The 26,711-nt window shown below is 38.3% G+C and overlaps 1 protein-coding gene across 1 annotated transcript in view; it reads left to right on the top strand.

Moving 5' to 3' along the window:
• fhip1b (FHF complex subunit HOOK interacting protein 1B) overlaps positions 1-26,711 on the top strand; it is a 28,804-nt gene continuing 2,093 nt past the window's right edge. The window contains exons 1-12 of the mRNA XM_052148770.1: positions 1-129; positions 16,312-16,754; positions 17,950-18,088; positions 18,201-18,463; positions 19,439-19,669; positions 20,949-21,194; positions 21,374-21,541; positions 22,922-23,001; positions 23,395-23,564; positions 23,707-25,020; positions 25,130-25,308; positions 25,906-26,068. Coding sequence (XP_052004730.1) covers positions 16,626-16,754; positions 17,950-18,088; positions 18,201-18,463; positions 19,439-19,669; positions 20,949-21,194; positions 21,374-21,541; positions 22,922-23,001; positions 23,395-23,564; positions 23,707-25,020; positions 25,130-25,308; positions 25,906-26,068 — 3,082 coding nt within the window. The 5' untranslated portion in view covers positions 1-129; positions 16,312-16,625. The remainder of the gene's footprint in view (positions 130-16,311; positions 16,755-17,949; positions 18,089-18,200; positions 18,464-19,438; positions 19,670-20,948; positions 21,195-21,373; positions 21,542-22,921; positions 23,002-23,394; positions 23,565-23,706; positions 25,021-25,129; positions 25,309-25,905; positions 26,069-26,711) is intronic.

Here is a 26,711-nt window from a genome sequence, read left to right as displayed (position 1 = left end):
CGTGGGTGTGTCCCTTAAATCAGGAAAGATGGCTGCGGGACGAAATTAGAGGTTGAGAAATCTCAGATTCGCGTTTCGAGGATAGACAGGTTACGGCGGTGGACGAAGCGGAAAACTACACTCGCCTGTGTAAGTGTTTTTATGTGCTTTTTGAGGTCGAATGTCTCCGTTCGTTTCCCTTTCGCCTCGCGAGCTAAACGGACAGCATCAAATAAAATCTGACCCGAACGCGAGCTCACTGTTCAGCAACGGTTAAACTCCACATAGATGAGAGGAGGACTACTTGAAAATAATTACAAGCGAAAGGAAGTATGTGTTCCATATTAAAACAAAACGTTGTAAAAGGTCAGTAGGTGGATTTGTGTTATTCCACTTGACATAAGACATTAACGATACAGAATAACGGTTCTCTCTCGTGAGTTAACAGTTCAACGCCCGGTGTGTTTAAAACGACACATCACTATGTGGGAATGTGTGGCGTGACACACTCATATGGACGTGAATGAGCGAGTTGTGGGAGCTGCAGTAATATGTGAAAGTGGTTATGTTATTGACAGCTGGTTATGCGTTTGCAGTACGTAATCTTCATGGTAAGAAGCAGTAAAATTGTTGTATTATTTTTGTGCTGTGTTCTGTTGTTAATGTCGTCTGGCTTTGTACCAACAACACAGTGAACAGTATTTTGTCGATGCCAGGGTTAATCAATACTATGACTGTGTTATTGTGTTGTCAAAAGCAGTTATGTGACTCTAGAACCGTGTGTGGAGCCAGCGATTATCATTGTGCACCAACCTGTTCTTAAACAGGTCAACTCACGTGTGATTCGATGCCAGAACAGGTGCACATTTGTGATTGCTGAATGCAAACTCTCATGGATATGATGGTCAGCCATAAAACCCTTGAGCCATAAAAACCTCCCTGATCTGATGAGTATGCATGCATGTTATGTTGCTGTATTTATCAGCAAACTTAAGGATAGACAGAATTTAAGCCTCTGGCCTCTTGACCAGCCTTGTTTTTTTTTTTTTGGGATGGAATAATATTGGATCACGTTTGTGCCAATTGTTTTGAACGTAACTGTAAAGCAGTTCAATGGAAAAGAGGAGGCGAGAACCGGCCTGGCAATATAAACAATATTGTAATGATTAACTTAAACAAAAGACAAACACACACATGACAGACATGTCCGTAAACGATCTCTCTCTTTGTCGCACCACCGTCCGCAATCGACCTTTATCCCCATAGGCGGAAATATCTGAGGGTTGCCCCCCCCCCCCTAAAATGTCATAAAAATATGTGTATTGTAAATAATATAATGATATATTCTTAAAATAATTGTTTTAAGAAATAAAATGATACAAATGCAAACGGGGCAACAACAAAAAAAACCTTGGTGTCCCCTTCAAAAATGGCTCTTGAGAATTGTTATGTTTATTGTCCCCCCCCCAACATTTTGATGAAATTTTCACCCCTGTTTATCCCCCTCGGAGGCTTAATTGGCCTGATAAGGGACTGGATGTGTATAATCACGACCCGGCCCTGCCCTCCGCCCTGTCACATTCCTCCCTCGTTCTCTCAGGCAGGGAAGCCCCCGGCGTGATGTACACCCCCCCTCCCCCTCTCTTTACCTGGGGGAGGGCATGCCCTAAGCCCCGTCTTCCAGCAGGTCATCCCCATCTACCTGGATGAGGGAGGGGACAAGGGGAGGGAAACAGAAATATAAAAAATGGGGCGGTACTTCTTGTAACAGTGTAGTACCCCCCAAAAAAACTCTAAAATGTAAACGAGAGGGAAAAGGCCAACGCCGAGAGAGAGTGTGAGAGAGAGTGTGAGAGAGAGTGTGAGAGAGAGTGTGAGAGAGAGTGTGAGAGAGAGTGTGAGAGAGAGTGAGAGAGAGAGTGAGAGAGAGAGTGAGAGAGAGAGATGAAAAGAAAAAAAAACTTACTCACCAGTTCTCCGATATGCTGTAGCTTGTTCCTCGGCCACTCCTCCACACTCTAATGGAGGACAGCCGCGCCTCTCCGGGCGGATCGGAGGCAGTCCTCCAGCCCCTGGCGGACGGAACGCCCGGCCACATTCTGTGGGAACAGAAGGGGTCTCCCCCGCCCCTGGCAGCGGCCCTGACCACTCCAGGCAGTCTGTTAGGAGCCCCTTCTCCCCACGCGGCTGCTCTGTTGGTGCCTCCTAGTTCCTGGATTTCGGCACCAGTGTAGAGCAGTTCAATGGAAAAGAGGAGGCGAGAACCGGCCTGGTGATATAAACAATATTTTAATGATTAACTTAAACAAAAGACAAACACACACACATGACGGACATGTCCGTAAACGATCTCTCTCTCTCGCTCTCTCTCTCTCATCTCTCACCACCATCCGCAATCGGCCTTTATCCCTCTCGGAGGCTTAATTAGCCTGATAAGGGACCTGGTGTGTATAATCACAACCTGGCCCTGCCCTGTCACAGAAACTTTTCAACTGAGAATGAATAAAAGCAAACTGCATACTTTGTTAATGAAATTCTCTACTTGCGTTCGCTGATCAGGAATTATGAATGCGCTTCTCGAGTTTTCAGTCACATTCTGAAGTTTTCATTTATGCTTCCAGAGATCGCTTATGACTCGGTACACTTAACATTTTGTTTGCTAAAGCATATGGGAGTGTCCTTCCATATGACCATGTTGAAACATTTCTACAATAATATTTAATATTCTAATATTGGCTATGTGGTGTTTGAGCCCTGCCCTTTTAGGCACAACGCTGTTTGCTATTAAAGCAGGCTTGCAAACACCATTCCTCAGAATTTTCTTCCTTCAAGACAGCGATTCAGCTCTCATCAAGAAGCCCTCTACTGCGTCACATTTGACTACACTAGTCAGCGGACGGGATCTTCACGGCAATGAGAAGACACTCTGCTCTCCTGCAGGGTCCCGGCCAACATCACTAAGCATCACCGCTTGACAAAGCTGGTGAATGGGCCGTTTCAGCATCGTCAGTGCTTGGATTCGAATATTTGTCGAATTTAAGATAAAAATGCACATTCGAATGCTAAAACTGTGCATTCTAATTTTGGATGTGCACAAAGCACTGACGATGACTTCTGACTCATTGCGTTCTTGAGTTAAAAAAGGGTTAGACTTAGTGCTGCAAATACAGTTTAACAGAACTTGGGTGTCTCAATACGCATTTTTAAAGGTTGAAGTTTGACATGGCATCTAAAAACAGGGCTCCTGCATGAGATGTGCAATAAACTACGACACTCGGCACAATTGTCAAAGACGTCCGCCAAGCACAGGTTTTCATAGACAAGCAATAGACCATGCATCTGCAAACCATGCAGATGGAAGCAAACGGCCTTGGTGGAGGTGTTTGGTCCTTGTGGTATGCTCTCTTATCAGTGTTTCTCAGCGGAAACCATGCGGAAATCCACACGTTCTGTTTCATTCTGTTGCGTCTGATTGAACAGCCCCTGGTCTTAGAGTCTGAGCAGTTTCACCACTGAGTTCAGCCGAATATCACTACTATCTGGGGTTATTACTACTATACACCTTTAAAGGATGTGGTATCCTTGTAATTATGAAGCCTGAGTCTGGGGTATACTGTGGCTCTAGTGCAAAAAATCTATTTAATATAGAGCCGTGCGTTTTTTGTTTTTTTCCCCTCTTTTTAATTTTTACTTGACACTTGAGAATATGAAATGGTTAAAATCATGTTTAGATATTAGGCCTATTTTATGCACTTTAATTTAAAATGGTATGCACTTTGTTCTTTGTAATACTGTATAACCTGGTGCAGTTTAGTTTAGATGTACTTGTTGCACCCTTGTGTGAACTTAGGGAAACAATGTTCATTTAAAAATCTGATGACTTTAAAATTCAAATTTAATTCGAATTTTGGTAATATTTAAGTGACAAATTCAAATTTTGTGTGTCAGGCTTGTTTACAACCCTGCCATCATCATGACTGCCCCATTGTTAGCACATGCACTGCACTTTCTTGTAAAAACGAAACCAAAACATCCAGTGAGCGGGCCATTCTGTGGAAGGAACTGCCTTGTTGATGAGAGAGGTTAACAGAGGATGGCCAGACTGATTTGAACTGACTATGTTAACTCAGATTGCCACTCTGTAAAATTGTGGTGAGAAGAATAGCATCTCAGAAGTGTTGTTAGATACGGGTTGTTGCTGTTTTGGTGGCATGAGAGGGACCTACACTATATTAGGCTGGTGGTTTTAATGTTGTGGCTGATCGGTGTTTCCTGCACCGCTATGCAGCAACAGCACTCTGCTGCCGAATCTACAGCACCACAGCAAGAGAATGATATTCAAGATGTGAGCTCGCAGTCTGAATTCAGTGTGATGAGGTAAAAGAACTTTCAAAAATTTCACTGTAGAGCTGAATAATCCATTGAAATAAAATCAAAATCAAAAGATATGACCTTATGAATATTAAACTACAAAGGGCTGTGATCTATTTGAGCAAACAGTGCACGTGCCATGCGTGTCTGTCCGTCTTGATGAGGTATTCATGAAAACACAGAGAGTTATGTCTGAAGTGAACGTAAACAGTAGGGGAAAAGAGATTTGTAACAAACTGTTGGACTTATAAGTGTAAATGTAAGATAATAGACCTGCTGCTGTCTAGTGTATCATTATAATAATCAAACAACCATAACAAGAAAACAAGAACACCACTCAGTGCTCTTGACTGGATAACTTTTAGTAGCTTTAAAAAGTATTAGAATCATACAGTGAAGACCAGTAGTAATTTCTTATTGCATTTCTTTCTGAATATTTACTTGAAACTACTGTTAAAAACTTTAAAAGCTGTTAAAAAAGCTCAGTTTTCTTAATTTGTATTTTTTGTTCTATTATTTTTAATCTATTTCTATTCATAGCTGTTTATTTATTGCTGTTTTACGTTTTTCTGATGGTTCAATAGTCTTGCATAATTACTTGAAACAGTTCTTAAATAGTTAACAAATTAGTGTTATTATTTGCTGTGTATTGAAGCTGGTATCAAGAATCATCAAATGAAATAGCTGACTACAAAAATGTTGTGCATTTTGGCAATGTATCATAATATACCGGACAAGTAACCTTTTTTACTCGGACAAGTGAATAACCAACTTACTAGTCTGAAGGACAAGCACGTGACAGTGCTTACTGAACTCAGTGTTTTTCAATGTTCAGAATGACAGTGTAGCTAGCTACAGATACACTTTTGCAATACTTTTTTTAAATAAATGTAAAAATGTAAATGTTATTTATATATAATTCAAATATTATAAACCATGTAAGTAATATAGTATAACATAATATAATATGGGGTTTCCCCCCGCTGCAAGAGCTGAATTAGAAAATCACTAATTTAATAATACAGAATAGGCTTAAAAATAATGGGCTAAACCTATGTTTTGGCCAACATTTTATTCAAAGAAGTCTTTTGGAATTATCTTTCTAGTTCTACAGCATAATATTTGTATGCTATAAAGCCATGCAAACTTTTGTGCTCTGGTGAAAATAAACCCACGTTAAAGAATTGACTACAGGCAACTTCAGATTCCTCTGTTGTTAACCTTCAGACTCTCTTCCTCTGTCTTTCTGACCTGTTCTCCACTAACACACATACACAAACTTCATATTAAATAATATAGACCCATTATGTCGAGGTTTATATCCCTTCAGCAAATTCTTCAGCAGTCCTAAAATCATTTCAGTGTCAGAATGACTGAACTTTGAGCTCTTTATGATTAAAACACAAAGACTGAATGTGACTTGCTAACACACCCTCTCTCTTGCTCTCTCTCTAGCTCTCCTGTCCTAAGCTTCAGTGCAAAACACTCAAGAAGTTAGTCATTTAGCTTCCAATGATTCACTTGTTATTTTCATTCCTTTCTCCATTGTCATAATTATGACACATGACAACACTGATTTAATATGTATGGTTCCATTTTGCAGGGAAAAATTAACAATAAAATAAAGCTCTTAAAGAGGTTTTGTTTTGACCTCCTGATCTGTCACTCTACCATTAAGACTGTTCTGTGGTGCTGAGACAGACCCTTGACTAATGATTAATTCTTACCTCAAGGCAAGAGGGAGAGAGAGCCCTCTCAATTTTCTTGTCTATTTCTCTCTTTACTCCAACCCTTTTTGCCTGTTGTCACACTCACTCACTGTAATAAAGGTCAACATGCAGAGTCATAGTTATAACATTTTTGGTGAATTTGTCAAGGGAAGGGGGCCATTGTGATGCAATTGAAAAAAAAAAAGTCGAATTCAGTTGCTTTCTTCTACCAATGGTGTATCTTGTCATGTTTAGTTTACAGCATGCTCATATTTGCGAACTTTTTACAGCGATAAAGTTGAGATGGTCCAGCCAATGTTCTCTCAGCCTATGTATAAAGTACAAGGTTATTATTATGTGGAAATTTGTATTTATTTATATATTTATTTCATAAGCAAGGGATGTTCCTTAATGTGTGTGAGAGAAAAAGAGAGGTAGAGACCAGCTCAATGTAGAAGTATAAAACTGAAGGTGCATTATACAGAATGAAGTATATATATGTAAATATATTTATATGGCCGTTGACCATAACAGTGCAAGCGGCATCAGAAGGTAGAAGTTATGTGCAAAAATATTATAAAAAACATTGTACGAGTGGGATGTAGTGTTCAGCGCCTGAGTTTAGAGTTCAGAACTGAAAGAAACTGTTCCTGACAGTTCAAAACACTTTGCTATGATGGGAGTAAGAGCAATGTGGCGGAAGTCGTTGAGGTCCACTGCAGCAGCATGGTTTGGTACTGGTACAATGGTGGCTGTTTTGAAGCAGGTAGGGATTATGGCCTGGGACAAGGAGAGGTTGAAAATGTTGAAGACGTCAGCCAGCTGTTCTGCGCAGGCCCTGAGCACTTGGCACGGGATGCCATCAGGGCCAGCAGCTTTAGGTACATTCACTCTGCTCAGGGTGGAGCACACGTCACTGGAGGAAAATGTGAGCAGCAGATCATCAGGTGGGAGCTAGCTCAGCTTTTATGGGTGGTTCTGGTTCCCACTATAAAAGGTGTTCAGTTCATCTGGGAGGGTTGCATTACTGCAAATTACTGCTGTTCACTGGTTTGTAGTTTGTGAGGGCATGGATGCCTGTCCACATATGTCGGGGGTCGTTCGTAAAATTGTCCTCAATCCGCAGTTTGTAGTTGTTTGACTGCATTAATTCCCCTCATCAGATTGGCCCTGGATTGTGAAGTGTAGGCTTCCCGGTCGCCAGATCTGAGAGCAGCATCACATGCTTTCTGCAGGAGTCGGACATCCTTGTTCATCCAGGGTTTCTGATTAGGGTATGTTTTAATTGTTTTATGGGTGGTTACCTTGTCGACACACCTGTTGATGTGTTGCAGAACAGAATTTGTGTAGCTATTAATGTCAGTGTGGGAGTCCAGGGTGATTGAGAAGCAATCAGTTTCAATCTCTCCTCCTTAGTTCGGGACATTCGCGCAACTCATAGAAGAGGCGCTGACCGCACAGAGAAATGCCAGTTTCAGAGTTTGTAGTTAATTACTAGGGCTGTCAATCGATAAAAATGTTTTATCAAATTAATTACACGGTGTCCCAATTAATTAATCGCATATACAAATATATGAGAAAGCCCCTCATATCAAAATAATTCAATATATAATGATGAAATAATTATACATAGTTATCTTTAAATATTGAAAAATTATATATATATATATATATATATATATATATATATATATATATATATATTGTTTAATACCATATTATTGATCATAATCCAATCATTGGCACACAGTTCACAGCAATCCATTTCACAAGTGAATTTGTCAGTCAGTTCGAAATTTATTATGAGGGCTTGTTTAAGGACCCAGTCAATTTACACCTATGTCAGACATGCTTGTGTAGCGTCTTGGGTGCGTTGTGTCTTAAACTTAAAAGGTTTAGCTCACTGTGTCAAGTTAAATATAGTTTAATGCTCAATCTTTAAACACATCTTGAGATCCGGATCGGATTTGCGCTCCATTAAGTGTTTTGAATGCAAAAACGTAATGCATGTTTGTGGTGTTCTGCCTACTGAAGTGTTTTCTTCACTGTATAAACTGCATGTTGCTCATACATCTGAAATTTCACTTACTGCCCTCTGGAGTAAACAGGTGGTACTACAAGCTTGCATTTCTCAGGAATCTTCCTTATTATGGTCGGGGTTAATTGGGTTAATCCCCAAGATTAATTGGGTTAATTGTTTTAACGCATAATTTTTTGTTAAATTAATCGCACTGAATTAACGCATTAAATCAACCTAATATATATGTGTGTGTGTGTGTGTGTGTGTGTGTATATATATATACACATACCTGCATACATGCATACACATTTTATTGTTGTCATTTTAGTGTTATTTTTATCGCCAAGCTGTGATCTGTGTTTTTATCAGATACTCAAGCTGCAGCACTCCTCTCGTCTCGTCATTATAGTTTTATTTGATCTTAAGTTATGTTAAATGACATCAAGTGACTATTCGACCATGGAAATATTTTATTATTATTGCAGAGATTTATAGTTGCAAATGACAATCCACCGAGTGCAACGTTTGTTAGTGTTTTCCACGAAGACACCCACCAGAGTTTTGTAGCTGCCTAGTAATTCTCTGTGCAAGAATTATAGAATTGTTCTGTTATAGCTGCTGAGTGACAGTAAATTTGGCTTATAAATTTGGTCTTAATCCACTGCTTTTTTTTTTCTTCTTGAAAGTCATTCAAATGTAATAGTGATTTTTTTCTTTTGCTCTTGGAGCAAATTGGTAAGTTAAAAAATAAGATTTGCTGTAGTCTCCCATGCACTCCCATTCACCACTGTCAAATTTTACACTGCAATCTTTTATTTCTGTGTTCCAAAACCGGAGTGTGAAAAAGGTCTACTGAGGAACTTGTACACAACTGCTACACAAGGTGCAAACATTCATTGATGCTCAAGAAGACAACATACTACTATATGCATACTAATTTTCATGTAATTATCTGTAATGTAGATTCAGAAGAACTAAATTAAAAAAATATTTTATCTGTTATATTTGTATAAATTATGAAAGGCGTGTGAACATTTTTGAGACAAAAGGGAATGCAAACGTATCTTCTCAACTATATATACTGTTATATCTCTGATTAATGGGTTATCTGTTGACCTCCCTTTTCTTTGGCTTTCTATCTTTTTTCTGAACAGCAATGTAAATTGAGCAATTCTGTGATTTGGCAAATAAAAACAGTAATTTGGCTCCTAAATGTTTTAGTTTTGTTGCCAATGGCTCCATTTTTTTTTTTTTTTTTTTTTTTTGTCTGGGGTCCTGTATATACGTATGATTAATTATAAAATAACACAAAAACATGTTCACCTTGACCCCTTTAACATGCATTGTGAATGTAACTGCAGGTTCACTTTAGAAATAGCCTATACATGTGTGATTTAATTCTTATTATTAACTTTAATATTATTATGTTTACCTTTTTATAATTCTCTTTAGACCTTAATTTGTATTAGATATGTTCCACCTGTTGCCATAGATGGGTACTTGTGTGACGGCAAATGGAAGGGTGTTTATATTAGTTCTTTTGACCACTTTGCTTTTTTAATTTCATATAAAGTGGAATTTTTATTTAAAAATATCTTTTGGTTTAAGTTTGTGTTTCTACAAATTAATTTTTATAGCAAAATCAATAAAGGATTTGCACCAATCCCTCAGCCAGGGGGTTGATGATGTAATCTGTTACCCCAATATTTTTTTAAATAAAAAAAATTATATCTTTTATCTACTGCTTCATTTATACACACTCATAGCACAAGCTGGGCACGTGATGATGTGCTGCTATTTTCAACTCTCAGAGCGGTGCACAATATGTGAGCGCTACACACGAACAACATCTCATATGTAGATGCTCAATTTTATGGTTTGCTTTTAACATGCATCAAGAACATGGATTTTTAATAAGAAGCATATTAAACTGTGAAATTTGACACACACACACACACACACACACACACACACACACACACACACACACACACACAAAGGTCTTCCTGGGGGGTTTTAAAATTAAAAAGGCATGACTGAATGTATGTTACTATTGTATAATACATTTCTACAAGTTTCTTTTTTATTTTTTGCAAATTGCAATAATATTTAAGTTAACTAGGTTTCAAAAATAATAATAATATTGTGAATAAAAAGTAGACCTATTCCCTATTACAATTAAAATGATCAAACAAGAGATCTGAATCCTTTTAAGTCCAGATGGAATTTGAAAAAAAAAGTTAAAAGAGAACTGGCTTCTGTTTTACTGAAAACTTTCACTAGAATTTCTGTTTATTTTGCTGCAGCATTTTCAATGTGGCAAAAGTAGTTAAAGTTTACTAAAATGCTAAATATGTACTGAAATAGTGTGTAGTTATAGGTATGATTCTTTCTAGAAAAGAAGACCCCCATATTGTTCCACATAGTGAGGTATAGATATTCTATATAAACAACATTGGTTTCGAATCACTGCTACAAAGAGTTCAGGTATCAGATATGGATTGGCAGAGAAAAAGGGCTATAGTATTACACATGATGCAGGTGTCTCCTCTATCTTGCGTATCCTTACTGCTTGGGAGAATTTCCATTCACTTTAGCATGTACTGCAGTGTCTGCATGGAAACACTTTTACATGGGCCAATTGATGTTTGTGCAAATATTTAAAAATGACAGATCTGAATCTTGATACGGCAGTAGTGTGCATCTGTGGTGTTTGTGGTTGCATGGTCAATAAAAAGTCAGGTGTGTAACACAACAAGCTAACTGTGTTCCCTGGGGCATTACGCATGAGCAAGCAGGCAGAACTGACTGACTCCCGGGACTCTGCTTGGGTAATCTCTGCTGTTTACTCCCATTCCAGAATCTCACTATGGCTTGCATTATCCTGGAACTTTGTAACCAGCCAAGTATTTTCATTGATATTAGCCTGCAAGAATACTTATCTTGGAGTGCATGCTTGCAGGGGATCATGCTCTCTGGTAGCCGTCTTGTGCTAGAAAAAAACATTTAGGGTTTTGGACATTGAGTGACAATGTCGATGAACCAAGAATATGCACTCAAATGCTCTAACATTGCATTGCAGCGTATTTATTATAGGCATGATATATGAAGGAGACAGATGCTCTCACAGCTTTTGTTAGTTGGTTTGAAACTGCACTCGTGAGTACATACGGTTTGATTTGGTTAGGTACCTGCTGTTGTCAGTTATGTCTCTGACTTATTGTATCCAATCAACAGTACCAAGAACTATTTGAATACACTGAAAGTCCACATATTTAAGTGAGTTTGAGATGGTTTATCCTAGAGATGTGCACGAGTAATCGAGTAACAGAGCACTTGTTCTGCATAGCTACTCGAGTATTAAAAACACTACTCAAATATTTAAAATGAATTTCCCTGCCATGAGTATTGCTGAATTATACCATTTTCCCTCTGAATCCCCCACCAAATCTTGCAGTTAAAATGTAGTCCACTGGGTGTTGTGGATACGTGTTGGTGAGGTGTTGGATGAGAGAAGATATCTCATGCTGTCTGTGCTTCTAAACCAAAGTAGCCAAGTTAAAGTTGAAGTCAGAAGTTTACATACACCTTAGCCAAATACATTTAAACTCAGTTTTTCACAATTCCCGGAAACTTTCCCTGTCTTGGATCAGTTAGGATCACTATATTATTTTAATAATAATAGAAGAGAGAATTATTTATTTAAGCTATTTCTTTCTTTCATCACATTCCCAGTGGGTCAGAAGTTTATATACAATTAGTTTGTATTTGGTAGCATTGCCTTTTAAATTGTTTAACTTGGGTCAAATGTTTTTGGTAGTCTTCCACAAGCTTCTCACAATAAGTTGCTGGAATTTTGGCCCATTCCTCCAGACAGAACTGGTGTAAGTGAGTCAGGTTTGTAGGCCTCCTTGCTCGCACATGCTTTCAGTTCTGCCCACACATTTTCTATTAGATTAAGGTCAGAGCATTGTGATGGCCACTCCAATACCTTGACTTTGTCCTTAAGCCATTTGCCACAACATTGGAGGTTTGCTTGTGGTCATTGTCCATTTGAATGACCCATTTGCAACCAAGCTTTATATCCACATAATTTTCCTTTCTCATGATGCCATCTATTTTGTGAAGTGCATCAATCTCTCATGCAGCAAAGTAACATGATGCTGCCACCCAAATGCTTCACGGTTGGGATGGTGTTCTTTGGCTTGCAAGCCTCACCCTTTTCTCTACAAACATAATTATGGTCACTATTGCCAAAAAGTTACATTTTTGTTTCATAAGACCAAAGATGTGCAAACTGTAGTCTGGCTTTTTTTTATGGCGGTTTTGGAGCATTTTCTTTTCCTTGCTGAGCAGCCTTTCAGGTTATGTCAAAATAGGACTTGTTTTACTGTGGATATATATACTTGTCTACCTGTTTCCTCCAGCACCTTCACAAGGTCCTTTGCTGTTGTTCTGGGATTGATTTGCACTTTTCACACCAAACTACATTCATCTCTGGGAGACAGAATGCGTCTCCTTCCTGAGCAGTATGATGGCTGCATGGTCCCATGGTGTTTATAGTTGTGTACTGTTGTTTGTTCGGATGAATGTGGTACCTTCAGGCATTTGGAAATTGCTCCCAAGGATGAATCTGACTTGTGGAGGTCCACAATTTTTTGGGGTAATTTCTTTAGATTGATAATGTCAAGAAAAGAGGCACTGAGTTTTAAGTTAGGCCTTTAAATACATCCACAGGTACACCTCTAATTCAGTACACCTTCTCTCAGAAGCTATCTGATTTTCTAATTGTCTAAAGGATTTACATAATTTTCTGGAATTTTCCAAGCTGCTTAATGGCACTGTTAACTTGGTGTATGTAAACTTCTGACCCTCTGGAATTGTGATAGTCAATTTAAAGTGAAACAATCTGTTAACAATTGTTGGAAAATTACTTGTGTCATGCACAAATATATGTCCCAAACAACTTGCCAAAACTATAGTTTGCTAATATTAAGTCTGTGGAGTGGTTAAAAAATTAGTTTTAATAACTTTAAATGAACCTAAGTATATGTAAACTTATGAATTCAACTGTATATATATTTTTTTATCCTTATTTCATTTTACTCTATTTGTATTCGGTTGTTATTGGTGTCATGCAAACCAACAGTCTATGATCAGCTTTTATGCTGAAAAAGAAATGGTGGAAAACTGGTGGAAATACAAACTCGTAAGCTGATCAGACCAGTATGTGTGTATGGTTGTGTGAAATCTCTTAACGCAGGCAGAACGCATTTTATAAAAAGCAAATTAAGTTTTTATTGCTTTTTACACAAACAACAGTAAAAACAAACAAAAAAATGTGGGGAAGTTTGTAACAGAGACATCAGAGTAAATGTGAAATGTGATATTGAAATGAAGAGCAGAATACATAAATTATATACAGAACTTAATTCCAAGGCAAGGGGGATGCGTTCCTTGTTCACGATTGTGAATCCTTGTTTTTTTAGATTCAGTTCCTTTATAACATCCAGTATTTTGGAAGAGAGGGCACATGTTTTCTGAATAATAACATGTGAAATAAAAAAAAAGTGATGGCTTTTATGTAGCCTATGTGCATTAACCTCATGCCGTCAGTTTTGGTTTCTATGTAAGCTCCAGTAAAATGCAATTGTTTTTAATATAATTTTCTTGTTTGACATTTGTAACAATTTTTTCCCAAAAGAAAAGCATAGTTTTTTTGAATTTACGTTATTTTGAAATCTTTCTTTGTAACGTTTGTGAATAATACGAAATATACATTTCACATACGTGTTTTTTTTTAACATGCATTTTAGATTACAAGTAATCGGGTACTCGTTTTTTGTGGCTTAGAGTACTCTACTACAAAATTACTCGCAAATGCCCATCCCTAGTTCCTCCCTTGTAAATGCAGCCTTAGAGAGCTTCTAAAACATTATTTCATGGCAATTGTGTGCTGTCCTTAGGATGAGGGAGTTCTAGTAGGGAATGAAGCCTTCTATAATGTCATGGTCCAGGAAGTTTATTATGAATGGCAGGGTGGAGTGCTTGGGAATGTTGTGCATGATGAGAAATTCCTTTTTTATTTTTATTTACTGACCCATTTTTTTTTTTGTTTAAGCCTTGTACATTTTTATCTGCTTTTGTTTGGTCCTCCTTGTAATTTGACTTGTGAAGAAATTTATAATTGAAATTTAAAGGTGTTCTCAGTAATGTTTTTGTTTGTGTAAGCTTGGACTTGAAATGAGACAGGGGCGTGGATGCAGCACCATTTAAATGCAATAGTTTTCAGTTACAGATGCCATTGTAGTAACTTAATTATTTACAGTTAGCCTTAATTTAATCCATACTCATTAGTTTTCAGTTACCAATGTATACAAATGATATATCTTAAGATAGAACTTACTACTAACTTGTATTTCATTAGTAGTGCATTCAGACCAGAGGCACCGAGAGTGTCAAATCGGCCAGAAGTCATACATTTTCTATGGCAGCCAGCATCTCTCGGTGGCGAGAAGCGGCGCTTCCTTGGCCGGCACGTCTTGACTTTGTGGAAAGTTCAAGTGCGGGCAACATTATGGTAATGAGCTTTGACACGGTTTGGCGGCAACCTATTGGAATATAGAAGTGCTCCGCTCTAGCGAAGTCTACAGAACACAAAAGTTTAAACTTTGTTTTCCACCAAACAATAGTTCTGAAAACAATATGAGAAGAAACAAATAATTGCCGTGGCGGGTTTTCCCGTAATATACAATCTGTCCCTGTTTGCTTACAGGGATATAAATAAAAACCAGGACCACAGATATTATTACAATTGTATGTTGTTTATTTTGGTAACAAACAACCATCATTTTAATTACTTTACCATCATTTTAATTACTTTTACCATCGATCGATTTCTTTCACATTTAAAAGATTTCTTGAGGATGTACGCTACTTGTGATAGGTCGACAAAAAGATACCGGTCGACATGTCTGAATGTTTTGCGGCCCCTTTTAAATTTAGTTCACAAAACCAAGCATTCTGCACAAACGTTGCCACCTATTTCAACTACGTCAGAGTGTCCACGAATCTTCGATAGCGTTGTTGGCAAATTTTGAAGCTCTGGCCTTCTCTGGTCTGAACGCACGGTAACCGTAATTAAACCGTTCCCAAATTCAAACTAAACTTTTCCTTAATTTATTAAATTACACTGAACTAAGAATTTTTTAAGAGTAAAATGACTACTTACATTTCTTAAGTGTATTCATTGAAATTATATTTAAACAGTATGCTACATGCGCATATTATTTGGAGTATTCCTCATGTGTCTTGCGATATTAGCGATTTGAGTTAACAATTAATCGATTAATTGCTCGTTAATTTCAACAACGATCAATTTAAGAAAATGTCTGAAAGTTGACATCCCTACACTGGAGCAAATGTGAAAATGTCTGGTAGGAAGTGGCCCTTGTTGTTGAGTATGCGTAATATGGCAGACTTCCTGTGTGGTCATGTTGCTAAATCTTGCCATTACAACTCAATGCATCGATTGTCGTTGTGGATGCATGATATTGTTAAACAAATAGTTCACCCAAAAATACAATTCTGTCATTACTTGGTGATTTGTGTTGCTTCAGAACACTTGAAATGATTGTTTCTATGTGTGAGTACAACTGTTTAGTCATTTTTGAATCTAGATGTTGTTGTTTATGCATAGTGCTCATTGTTTCATAAGATGCATAATGTATGACATAAGCCTGTTTCACACATCCTGCGTCTGCAGTATGCAAGAGAAGCAGAAGATTGAGTGCAACAGTAGCAGACATGTTGATCTGGTGCCTTTAAACTGTTGTGAAACGTTTTTGTTTTTGTTTGATAGTGTGAAAAGCTATCTGCCCATATTAACATTTATCCTTTATTTATTTTTGCACACAATGTAGTAAGACTGTCAAATTAAGTTTTGAAATTGGAATATTTGTCGAATTTAACATAAAAATGCACATTCGATTTCTAAAATGAGCATTCAAATTTTGGATGTGTGCCAAGCAGAGATGATGAGTTTGTGGCCTGTTCAGACTGATTGCATTCTTGGGCTAAAACAGACTTGGTGCAACAAATAAAAAAACGAGTCTCAAGATGCGTTGTCTTAAAATGTCTTAAAAAAATACATTGCTTTTAACGAGATGCTGTGAATGTGTCATCAATGACCTCTCTCTCTCTCTCTCTCTCTCCCTCCCTCCCTCCCTGCAGGTGTGTGTGTGGAGGAGTCAATGCCTCGGTATGGAGTATAGTACCTATTGCAGACTGGATGACTGGGAGTGCCAACAAGCCTCACATGCTCACACATTGATCACTGGCGTACAGTGACTGTTGCTGGATTCCCTCCTTTCTATGTTCTTCCCTTATTAAATTATTTTGTCAGGACTCTTCATCTCTTGTTATTGGGTGTTTTTTGTGACTACCCCCACCCCCTTTTCCCTCTTTTCTCCTCCCTCTCTTCCCCCTTTATTCTTTCCCTCGTTCCTGTTGACCTCTTGATTGAACTGATCTGCCTGTGAGCTAAGATGAGTTGGCTTAGTCGTTTAAATCCAAGGGGTCAGGGCACTCGGACCAGTAGGCATGCAGCCCCGTCCAGCCCATGCACTGCCGACCCTGAGACTTGTCTTATGGTGTTTGAGAACCACTGGAGACAGGTGAGATACGTATTACTAAGCACAGGCTTATTTTCCCTCATACTGATTGTGCACATAAGCTCCTGTGAACAATTGCAATTTCATGCCATCGTATTGAGTAGGGATGTCCTGATACGATACTACGCTCATGTGCTTGTGCTTGTAAAAATGCTCAGATTCCCAAAACTGATACCATCTGATGTATGAATCTTATTCTGTAAACATTCAGCACACAAATTAAAATCATGTTAAGTCCTAGTGTGATTATTAAACTGCAAAGGCTGAGATTTAATGAGATAAATTTATAGTTTGCATGTGCGCAATCATTTAAAAAAAGCTCACTTGTGTGATGATATTAATTAACTGTTGTGATAATTGCAGTGGTTCTCTCACTGGCTTTAAATGTGCTGTGATGTTTAATTACTCAACAGGAAGATGGCAACACATCTCAATGCTCACAATAGATGCATTCTACATCTACTGTCCTTCCTTGTTCTCTCAAGGTAGAGAACATTGTAAGACATGTGTTCACAAGAATGCGAGTCCATTCTCTGGATTCGTTGCATTGAGTATATCACCCATTAGCAAACTATTATTTGTCGAAGTTTAGATTTTGTTTTTTAAGTGCCAGAAAGATACAGTTTTTACAGGGGTGTAAACGCTAATTGAGGTGTAAACGCTAATCCATCCTGAAAGCGTCCCAACAGGAGCGAAACGCCTCTCCTCACCTGTCAATCAACCGCTGCGCTAAAAAAAGACTTTAAACTTTGCCGGTTAAAAGCAGTTTAAAAGGAAATAACTGTCCAATTGTAAAATTTTAAAAGCAGATTTATACACAAGCATGAATAATGAACAATGCTGCTTGAAATGTTGCTTTTGTACTTGGATAAAATTTCAGCTGCATCTGGTAAAATCTTTTCTGACTTGATGCAGTTTATTATCATGCAGTAACACACTGACATAGTGATTTATGTATGTCATCATGAGTCCCTTCCCTCCAAATCTGATCACAAGTGGTCACCGGAGACGCATTCAAGTGAACAGGTTTAAACATGCGTCTCATCTGACCACCTGTGATCTGATCACCTGAGACGCATCTTAATACTAGGTGTAAACGGGGTCTTGGATATGTCAGTAACCTTTTATGCACTTATATTATATATATAATATAAATGTACACCAACACATCTACAGGTATTTTCTCTGTCCCTTTCAGGTGTCAGGGGTGTTGAAACAGAGGGAGACTTCAGTGGGTGGAAGTGCTGATGATCTCACAGCAGTTCGCAATCACACGGATCAAATGCTGTGCCTGCTAGCTGAAGAGAGATCTGCTGGGGGAGACTGTGAATCACCAGGTTAAAACACTCTCCTGTGAGCTCGGAGGAGCATACATTTGTTCTTTTTCAGAGTTTATGGCAATATAATAGACACTGTATTAAGTGACATTGGATTGTGAACTGTCTGTAGCAATAGGTCCCATTCTGGAGATGGTGGTGGCAGAAAACATATTGGAAGCTCTGGTGCAGTGGCATGTGTGCCGTGGCCTGGATCCAGACAGCCAGCTGGAGCTGTTGAAGCTGTTTGAGATGCTGATTGGACAGTCCCATCAGCCTCTGCTTCTGCACAGTGCAGTGTTACAACCACTGCTAAGCCTACTGGGAGCTTGTGTGGACCCCCAGCTGGGCTGCCCTCCTGCCCTGGAGTCCAGCCTCGTATTGCTGCTAAATCAGGTGTTTGGAAGATCGATGCTGATTACTGTTTAGACTATGAACAGGCCTGAACAATGCAAACGTAATCTGTGCCCATAGAATTTCGTAGTTTTTTGCATATTACCTTTTTTTTATATTTTTGCTAAATAGAACATGCTTTCTGCAACCATAAAGATTGTAGCTTTCTCTGCTCTGTTATTACATTTATACCATATTTACAAACTGCATGAAATCAATCCTGTATTAGGTAAAAGCCACATCTTTAATTTTAGTAATCTCTTAGCTCAGATCAATTACACCTGTTACCGAATAGGACATTCCAGACACACACATAATTAGGCTCCCCATACCAGAGTCCACTATCTTTGAAGCATATTATATTGGATTGTGCTGATTTATTTACAAACACATTTGAAGAGATTTGTAATGAAGTCAACCCTGAATCATTTTTAGAGTTTTTATTGAAAACAAAGTTTTAAAACCTTATATAGGAGTTTAATCACTCTTAATATACAGTTTTTTAACTTGTTTTTCGCCATGAAAGTAGCCATGGAAACTGGCATGGCATAAAATCACCAACTAGCTAACTGACTAACCTCAGAATTCTGCAGATTTTGTCCAACACCGCACAGAAGATGTGATGAAAACAATCTGCAGATTCTATTTGTGCTACTCACTGAATCAAAATATTTGACAAATCTAAATGAAGTAAAGCTAATTACAACTTGCGTGTGTGCCTTTTCAAATTCTCTTCTTATTGGTCATCCCAAACAGTAGACCAAAAATTTTTAAATGAGCACAAACTATACAGGCAGTGCAAATACATCTGTAATCTATTCATTTATGCATTTCTAGCTAATGCATGTTTACTGTCATAAATTAAAGTACTTTGATCTAGCCATAAAATAGCCATTGCTGATATGGCATTAAAAAATAAAGAATAAATACTGTAAATCCTGTCATAAATTATAACTGTAAATGTGTATTTTGAATCAGGTTTGTGTGTCCATGGCAAAGCAGACTGCAGTTTTGGAGTCGTTATTTAGGTGTGGGTCAGTACAGCAGGGTCCCACTAACCTACTGATCTTCTCCCTGTTGGTACCATTTATTCATCGAGATGGAGCTCTGGGGCAGCAGGCCCGTGACGCACTTCTCCTCGTCATGGCAACATCTGCCAACAACCACGCTGTCGCACGCCACATTGCAGAGAACTCCTACTTCTGCCCAGTAAGCGCGTGTGCATGTGCGTGCGTGCGTGTGTGTGTGTGTGTGTGTGCACGCACGCGCTTGTCTGTGTGCACCTGCCTTGTCATCAACTTCTGTTCTTAGTGTTTAAATTGTGCCTGTCTCTTGCATGGTGATGTAAGAGGTCCTCTGTGCAGGTCTTGTGTGAAGTGTTTTTTTCTAAGCAGAAGTCAGTGAACCAGTAATTAGTCTGTATATTCTTTCTGTTGTTCTCTCTTCCCTCACTGTCTATGTCTTTATGAATATCTCCATTCATGGCATTTTGTGCTCTTTAGAGTTTCTTTGTACCATGCAGTGTGAATGCCACTTGTTCATGTCAGAAGTGCCTCTCAGAGCTGTTTCAATAGAGATTTAAATTTCTATAGTCTTTCTCTGGTCAATATTCTGTTGACTAACTGTGGGTTCCTATGTTTGCCGTGGCATGAATAGGTAGTCATTTGTCATTTACAGTTGTTTTTGTCATTCAGTATTCTCTGACTTGTGCTAGACCATTGGTTCAGTGAATGCACTGTCCCCTCCTCTATCCTCCTCGAGAGTAATTTGAGGTTTCATCTGACCACTTACGACTGGAGGTCTCATCTAGGAATATGCAAGTGAAAATAACATTTTCCAAGCTCCACAGTACAAAGACAAAAATTAATTCAAATGTCTGGCAATCATTAATGATGCTTCAGAAGCTCAGTGGCAATGGGTACAATGTTGAAATTATGTTAAATTTGAGCGGATCGTCAACAGACCCTCCACGGGAGAACAAGCTGCGCAGCAATTTTTCCTCCCAAGTAATGTAGTAATCTGTTTGCCTTAAAGGTTGTTGCAACTTGCTAAACTAATATAGAATTGAATTGATGTAGTTACTGGTGATTATAGCACCTGTTTCAGAACTAGATGGAACTAGATAAATATATTGAATCTGCTTTTATATATATATATATATATATATACACATATATTAAATCCATATATATACATATATATATACACATATATTAAATCCATATATATAGATATATATATATATATATATATATATATATATATATATATATATATATATATATATATATATATATATATATATATATATATATATATATATATATATATATATATATTTTTTTTTTTTTTTTCTTCGTCCTAATAGCCCACAGTTGCTATTTTATGTCAGGGAATATTTGAAGATGTTCCACATTTATTTTCATGTTTAGGATGGCTTTCTTTTAGGTTAAAAAAAGAAATATATATATATATTTTTGTTTCCCAGGTGTTGGCGACAGGGCTGAGTGGGCTGTATTCATCCCTGCCAAGGAAGATTGAGGTACGGGGCGACGACTGGCATGCTCTGCGTAGGGAGGACTGGATTGGTGTGTTTTCACTAGTGGTGTTCATGAACAGTCTTGAATTTTGCAATGCTGTAGTACAGGTAGCACACCCTCTTGTGCGCTGCCAACTCCTTGACTACCTCCACAACGGCTTCCTGGTGCCAGTCATGGGCCCTGCTCTGCACAAGGTGAAGCACATTAAAATTGGGCACCACAGTAATTTTGACATTTATTCATGTAATATGCATTACACAACAGAGTTTTAAATGTTCGTTATGATCTTGTACATGTAGTTGCATTTTGTGGCTCCTCTATTTAACCCCCCCACCCTCCTGTCTTCAACTGTCTCTTGTGCCGCCTCTGTCAGTCGTCGGTGGATGAGATGATAGCAAGCACAGCATATCTGGACTTGTTTCTACGCTGTATCACAGAAACTTCCCTTCTGAAGACCTTCTTGCGCTTCATTCTGTTGCATCGCTATGACAACGACACAATCCTTGACACACTACTCACGCGCATCAGCAGCAATTCACGGGTCAGTTTGGCACACACAACGGATGGCATGCACCTGTAGATAGGACATTGGCTGTTCTCTCTTTTAGGGTTGCCCAGTGAAGTTTTTTTTTTTTTTCCCCAAAACATTTACTGCAGCACAACACCATTTTGTTATATTATTCAATGATTGCATATTTGCATTGAGTTTAATGTTTGCATTTTCTATGCATTTTGATGTCATTTTATTAATAGACATAGTATATAAATGTGAGCAATGTTGCAAAATTCTGCCCAGTGTACTGATAACATAGGCACAAATATTCCACTATATATTTCATCCAAATGAATAACTGAACAACAATTTTTCTTTCTTTAAAAAGTAACAATTTTGAAATTATTTACATTTATTTAATTTATTGACAGCCCTGTCTAGGGTATTGATTTAGATATTGACAACAAGGTACCAGAGGCTGGAATCGTATCATTGGCAAAAATTTGCGTAACCCTACTTTCTATTGTCTAGCTGCTGCTGGCTAAGTTTTGAAACTGCTACATGTTTCAGGGAATTTGGAGTTATGTGCAATGTTTGAATCGAGTCAGAGCTCGATATAATAATTAAACTTTTTATATTTTAATGTCTGATAAAGACAGGATTGAGATGTTAGGCTTAATAATAGATTATACTTTTTATAATTTAAATAGTGGTCACTGTGGCTGAGATGCAAATTGTATTGTAGAGTTATTAATAAGAAGTCGTTCATCTTCACAGAACAATATATACCATTTTAAATAGTTTTCTCTGTTGTTGCTTTCGTTATCAGCATGGCTTACGTATTTAGAGATATTGACGGTGGGTCGCTCTACAGGCACAGCATAATAAATAGACAACGATATTTCTCCACATAGCATCCATGTAATAACTTTACAACTGTTTGATCGTGAGCTAACATGTAGTATTAGAAAACCTGGCAAATCTACTTGCATATTTGCTGCGTGAATATTAATTAACCTCTAGTGATGGTTGAGCTCTAAGATAAAAGATGATTTAATGTTAGTAATTTAGGAGTACAAACAGTCATATATCAAAGAAGAATTATACAGTATCTTACCATTATTGTGAGATAAAAATGAGGATTAACTCACTCAGTCACTGTTCCTTCAGAAAACACCATGGTGCATTTGGGTGTTTTATAATTTTCAGACTTAAAAATCTGGTTTGCATTATTAATGAAAACTGGGACAGATACCGGACAATTTATGTTTCAAGTGTTATAGTTTTTGCCAGGAGACCCCCCAGGTTACATTTATATTGGTGTTATGGGGGTTCCCTTAACTCTTATGGTGGTCCGGTACCCCCCAAAGTTTGAACAGTGGCTGTGTGCTGTGTTTGAGTTGTATTATTTTTTTTCTCTCTTTGTAGCTATGCATGGTCTCACTCAGTCTGTTCAAAACATTGCTCAGCCTCAACTGTGAAGACCTCATGCTCCAGCTTGTACTCAGGTATTTTGTGTGCTTGCTTGGGTGTGTGACTCATTTTAAAAGAAAGTCTACAGATTTCTCCCTTGACACAATGCATACAACAAAATTAACTCTATAAGCTATATTTGGCTATTTAAACTGCTGTTACTGTGACAAGTTTTTTCTTAGAATGCATATTTCAGTTTAATTAATCAAGCAGTGGGGCTATATATAAGTCATCTTCCCCAAAAAAATTGTACGTAACAACATTACATTTTGCTTGTAGTTTTAAAGGCCCTGCACAGTCTACTTTTGTTCAATAGTCTTTTTTTTTATTCTGTATCTTTATCTGATTTTTACTCTTTGACCAACATAATCTATTATTTGTGTACCAAAGTTAAAACCACTATTATTAATCCATATGTGTGTCTTCAGGTATCTGTTGCCATGTACACATGTAATGCTGAGTCAGCGGAGAGCAGTTAGAGAAACGGACCTCTATGGCAAATCAGCTGACAAGTTCCTTTCCCTCATACCAGAATGCTGCCGAATCACTACAACGCCCTCTAGTGAGCGGGATGATGAATCTGCCTTTTGGGGCAAGGGTAAGAGTGAGCTTATGTCAGATGCAATAATGTACACAGTTGGTATGTTTTTATAATGACTGCTTGAAACTACTGTTTTTAAATTGCAGATGAGACATTCTTTTCAGAACTAAACCTATTTTCTGTCTTTTTTTGCATGTAGTGTTGGGTAGTCCCACTACAGAGTCACCAGTTCACTCCAGACCCAGCACTCCATCCCGCTTAGCTCTCTTTATTCGACAGCAAAGCTCAGGAGGCCCAGCCAACACCACCTCATCTTGCTCAGATAACACCCCATCTTCTCCACGCAGTAGTATTTCTTCCCCTATGTCTCCTGACAGTCCCATGCACCAATTTCCAGACATTTCAGAAGGGGAGACTGGCTACTTAGGATATCTGCATGATGCTCGGAGAGGCATTGAGCTCTGCTCCTGGGCCTGTCGAGACTGGTCAGCTCCTTATGATGGAGAAAATCCCTCGCCGAACTCTGCTCTGCCACCACCTCCCCCTCCTACATCCAACCCCACCCTCAATATGATACAAGAGCATTTTTCCCTAACAGATGCCACCCAGAAGAGGACAGCAGTGGTGGCTGCAGCACGTGCTGAATGGAGTAGCTCAGAACGAGATAGTGGCGAGTGGGATGTTACCATCAGTAAAAACTGCATCAGCCTCACACCTCGCAGCAAGAAACGCAGCCTTCTCCCCAGCACTATACCCCTACAGTCTTCAGCTTCTTTATCAGCCTCTACAGAGAAAACTGTGGAAACTGGATCCCAGCACTTTCTTTCTGCACCTCATCCAGCACTCTATAATGGGACAGGGCGGGTTGAGTTTGCTGACACTTTGGATGAGAGAATGGAGGTTAAGAAGGTGAAGAGAGACTCTGATGTAAATAGTGGAGTGGTAGAATCAGGGTTGAATAGATCGGTGGTTATGGGCCTGATTGACCCCAGTCTTCCATACAGTAATTTCCATGTAGGATCGGCACTGAAATCCTCTCAGGTGCAATTGAACCCAGACTTGCAATCGCAAAAAAACCTGCCTTTTTCTTCTCAAGAGTGTTTACAAATTGATGGCCAGAGATCATCTCCTGTTCCTGGCTTGACAGAGACCTCCTCAGTGGCCAGTGACAGCAGGGGCCAGGAGTCTGTTGAGAGTCTAATTGAGGAGTTGCTGGAGCGGGCACCTTCAGAGCCATTGTCTGGTGATTCAAAATGTCAGGGCATCAGCATTGAGGCTTTCCATCAGGAGCTGAGGGAGCTAGAGGAACACGTTAGAGAGAGAAGGGTTCTTTCACACAGCTCGGAAGAGTCCAGTCGGGACTTCCGCACTGCTGCTCCCAGCCTGACAGATGACAACTGTCTTCCAGTGGAGATCGAGCAGCAGTCCAGTGAGCCCAAGCCTGACAGATTTACCACTGGTGTATTTAGCCCCTGTCGACCACTTGGACAACCCCTTGCTCAACCGTACACAGGTTCTCATTTTAGAGATGACCAAATAAAGATTTGAGTGCTTAATGTTACATATGCAACTACAACGAGAGATGTCCTTTAGTCACTGGTTCCACTTCTCCTTTTGTGTAGGTCCATTTATAACTGTCCTGTTCAATAAACTGGAGAATATGATGCAGAACTCCCTGTATGTGAACATTTTACTGACGGGCGTTGTGTTCCAGCTGGCCTGTTACCCTCAGCCTCTCCTGCGGTCTTTCCTCCTAAACACCAACATGGTTTTTCAGCCCAGCATTAAGTCACTTATACAGGTAATACATTAAGAAGAACTATGAAAAATCAGCATGACAACCTTGATAAAAATATGAAAAGTCTTGTAAATACTAAAACCCCTCAGCATTAATGTAATGCAAAAGGTTATTGTAAATTTGAGTTTGAGTCATCTCTGTTGCACTCTTTATTGGTGTTTTATATTTTCTGATCAACATTAGAAAATATACACACCAAGTCCACATGAAATCAAATCTGACCAATTTCCAATCAATACACTGTCCTAGTCTTTATTGTGCTCAATTCATCAGTGCCTGTTTTCTTTTTTTTTTTGGTCTTGTTTACTTTAAACTCGTCATCTTCCATTTATTTTGATGACTCAAGAGATGCTTGTTTTATTTTGACAGTTATTTTTAATAAACAATTTTTTTATTCTGTTGAATGCCTTGGGGGGGTAATGTTTTATTTTGATGGGAGTATGCAGTTATTTTAATTTAGTTAATTTATTATCTAATATATATATACATGTATATGTTTTTTGTTTTATGTAAATTCATTGCACAGAAGGAAATTCAGAGATGTTGATTGTATTTTATTGTGACTGTCAATCCTGGTAACAATTTTCTCTTTCCACTCAGGTGCTGGGATCAGTAAAAAATCGCATTGAGGTGTTTGCAGCATCACATGAGGATTTCCCTTCCATGTTGAGAAAAGCTCGCCGCTTTCTGGTTGCAAGAGGAAAGATAGACTGGACAGACTCACCCATGGGAGTGCCCAACCTCCGTCGATCAGACTCATTAAGTAGGTGAATCAGAGGGAAACTCTCATAAAAAAAAAAAGAGAAATAGAATCAAGTTTACGCCTCAGTAATTGCATTTTTCATCTCATATTTTCTTCTTATGAAACTGTCTGTTAGGTTTAATGTTTAGGGTAGTGAGGTAAGTTTTGTTAATTTAAAAGTCGATTGAGCATTAAACTTTAAAAAAGTAATGTGTTTGGGAACATATATGTATTATTCCAGGTTCAATACAAGTTAAGCTTAATTGACAGCATTTGTGGCATAATGTTGATTACCACAAAAAATAATTTTGACTTACCCATCCTTTTCTTAAAAAAAAAAAAAAGCAAATATTTCCCACTTCCATTGTAAGTTCCTCACTTTAACCTCGATTTGTGCTTTTTTTGTTTTTTTAAGTAAAGGAGGGATGAGTGGAGATATTTTTTTTTTTGTAATCAACGTTATGCCACAAATGCTGTTGATTGAGCTTAACTTGGATTGAACCTGGAATGTTCCTTTATCTTTCTTTTAGCACCACATAGTGGACAAAACCTTGGAACATCGTATCATTTTGCAAATGCACATCATTTTCATGAGAATTTTTTGATTGTCATTTTTTTTTTCCTTTATACTTTCAAATTATTCACCCTGTTCCTGACCGGGGAG

This window comes from Xyrauchen texanus, chromosome 18, assembly GCF_025860055.1.
Source record: "Xyrauchen texanus isolate HMW12.3.18 chromosome 18, RBS_HiC_50CHRs, whole genome shotgun sequence".
In the NCBI taxonomy this organism is placed as follows: Eukaryota; Metazoa; Chordata; class Actinopteri; order Cypriniformes; family Catostomidae; genus Xyrauchen; species Xyrauchen texanus.
Note: the sequence above shows the minus strand (reverse complement) of the source record. Positions and strands in the feature narration are given on the sequence as shown.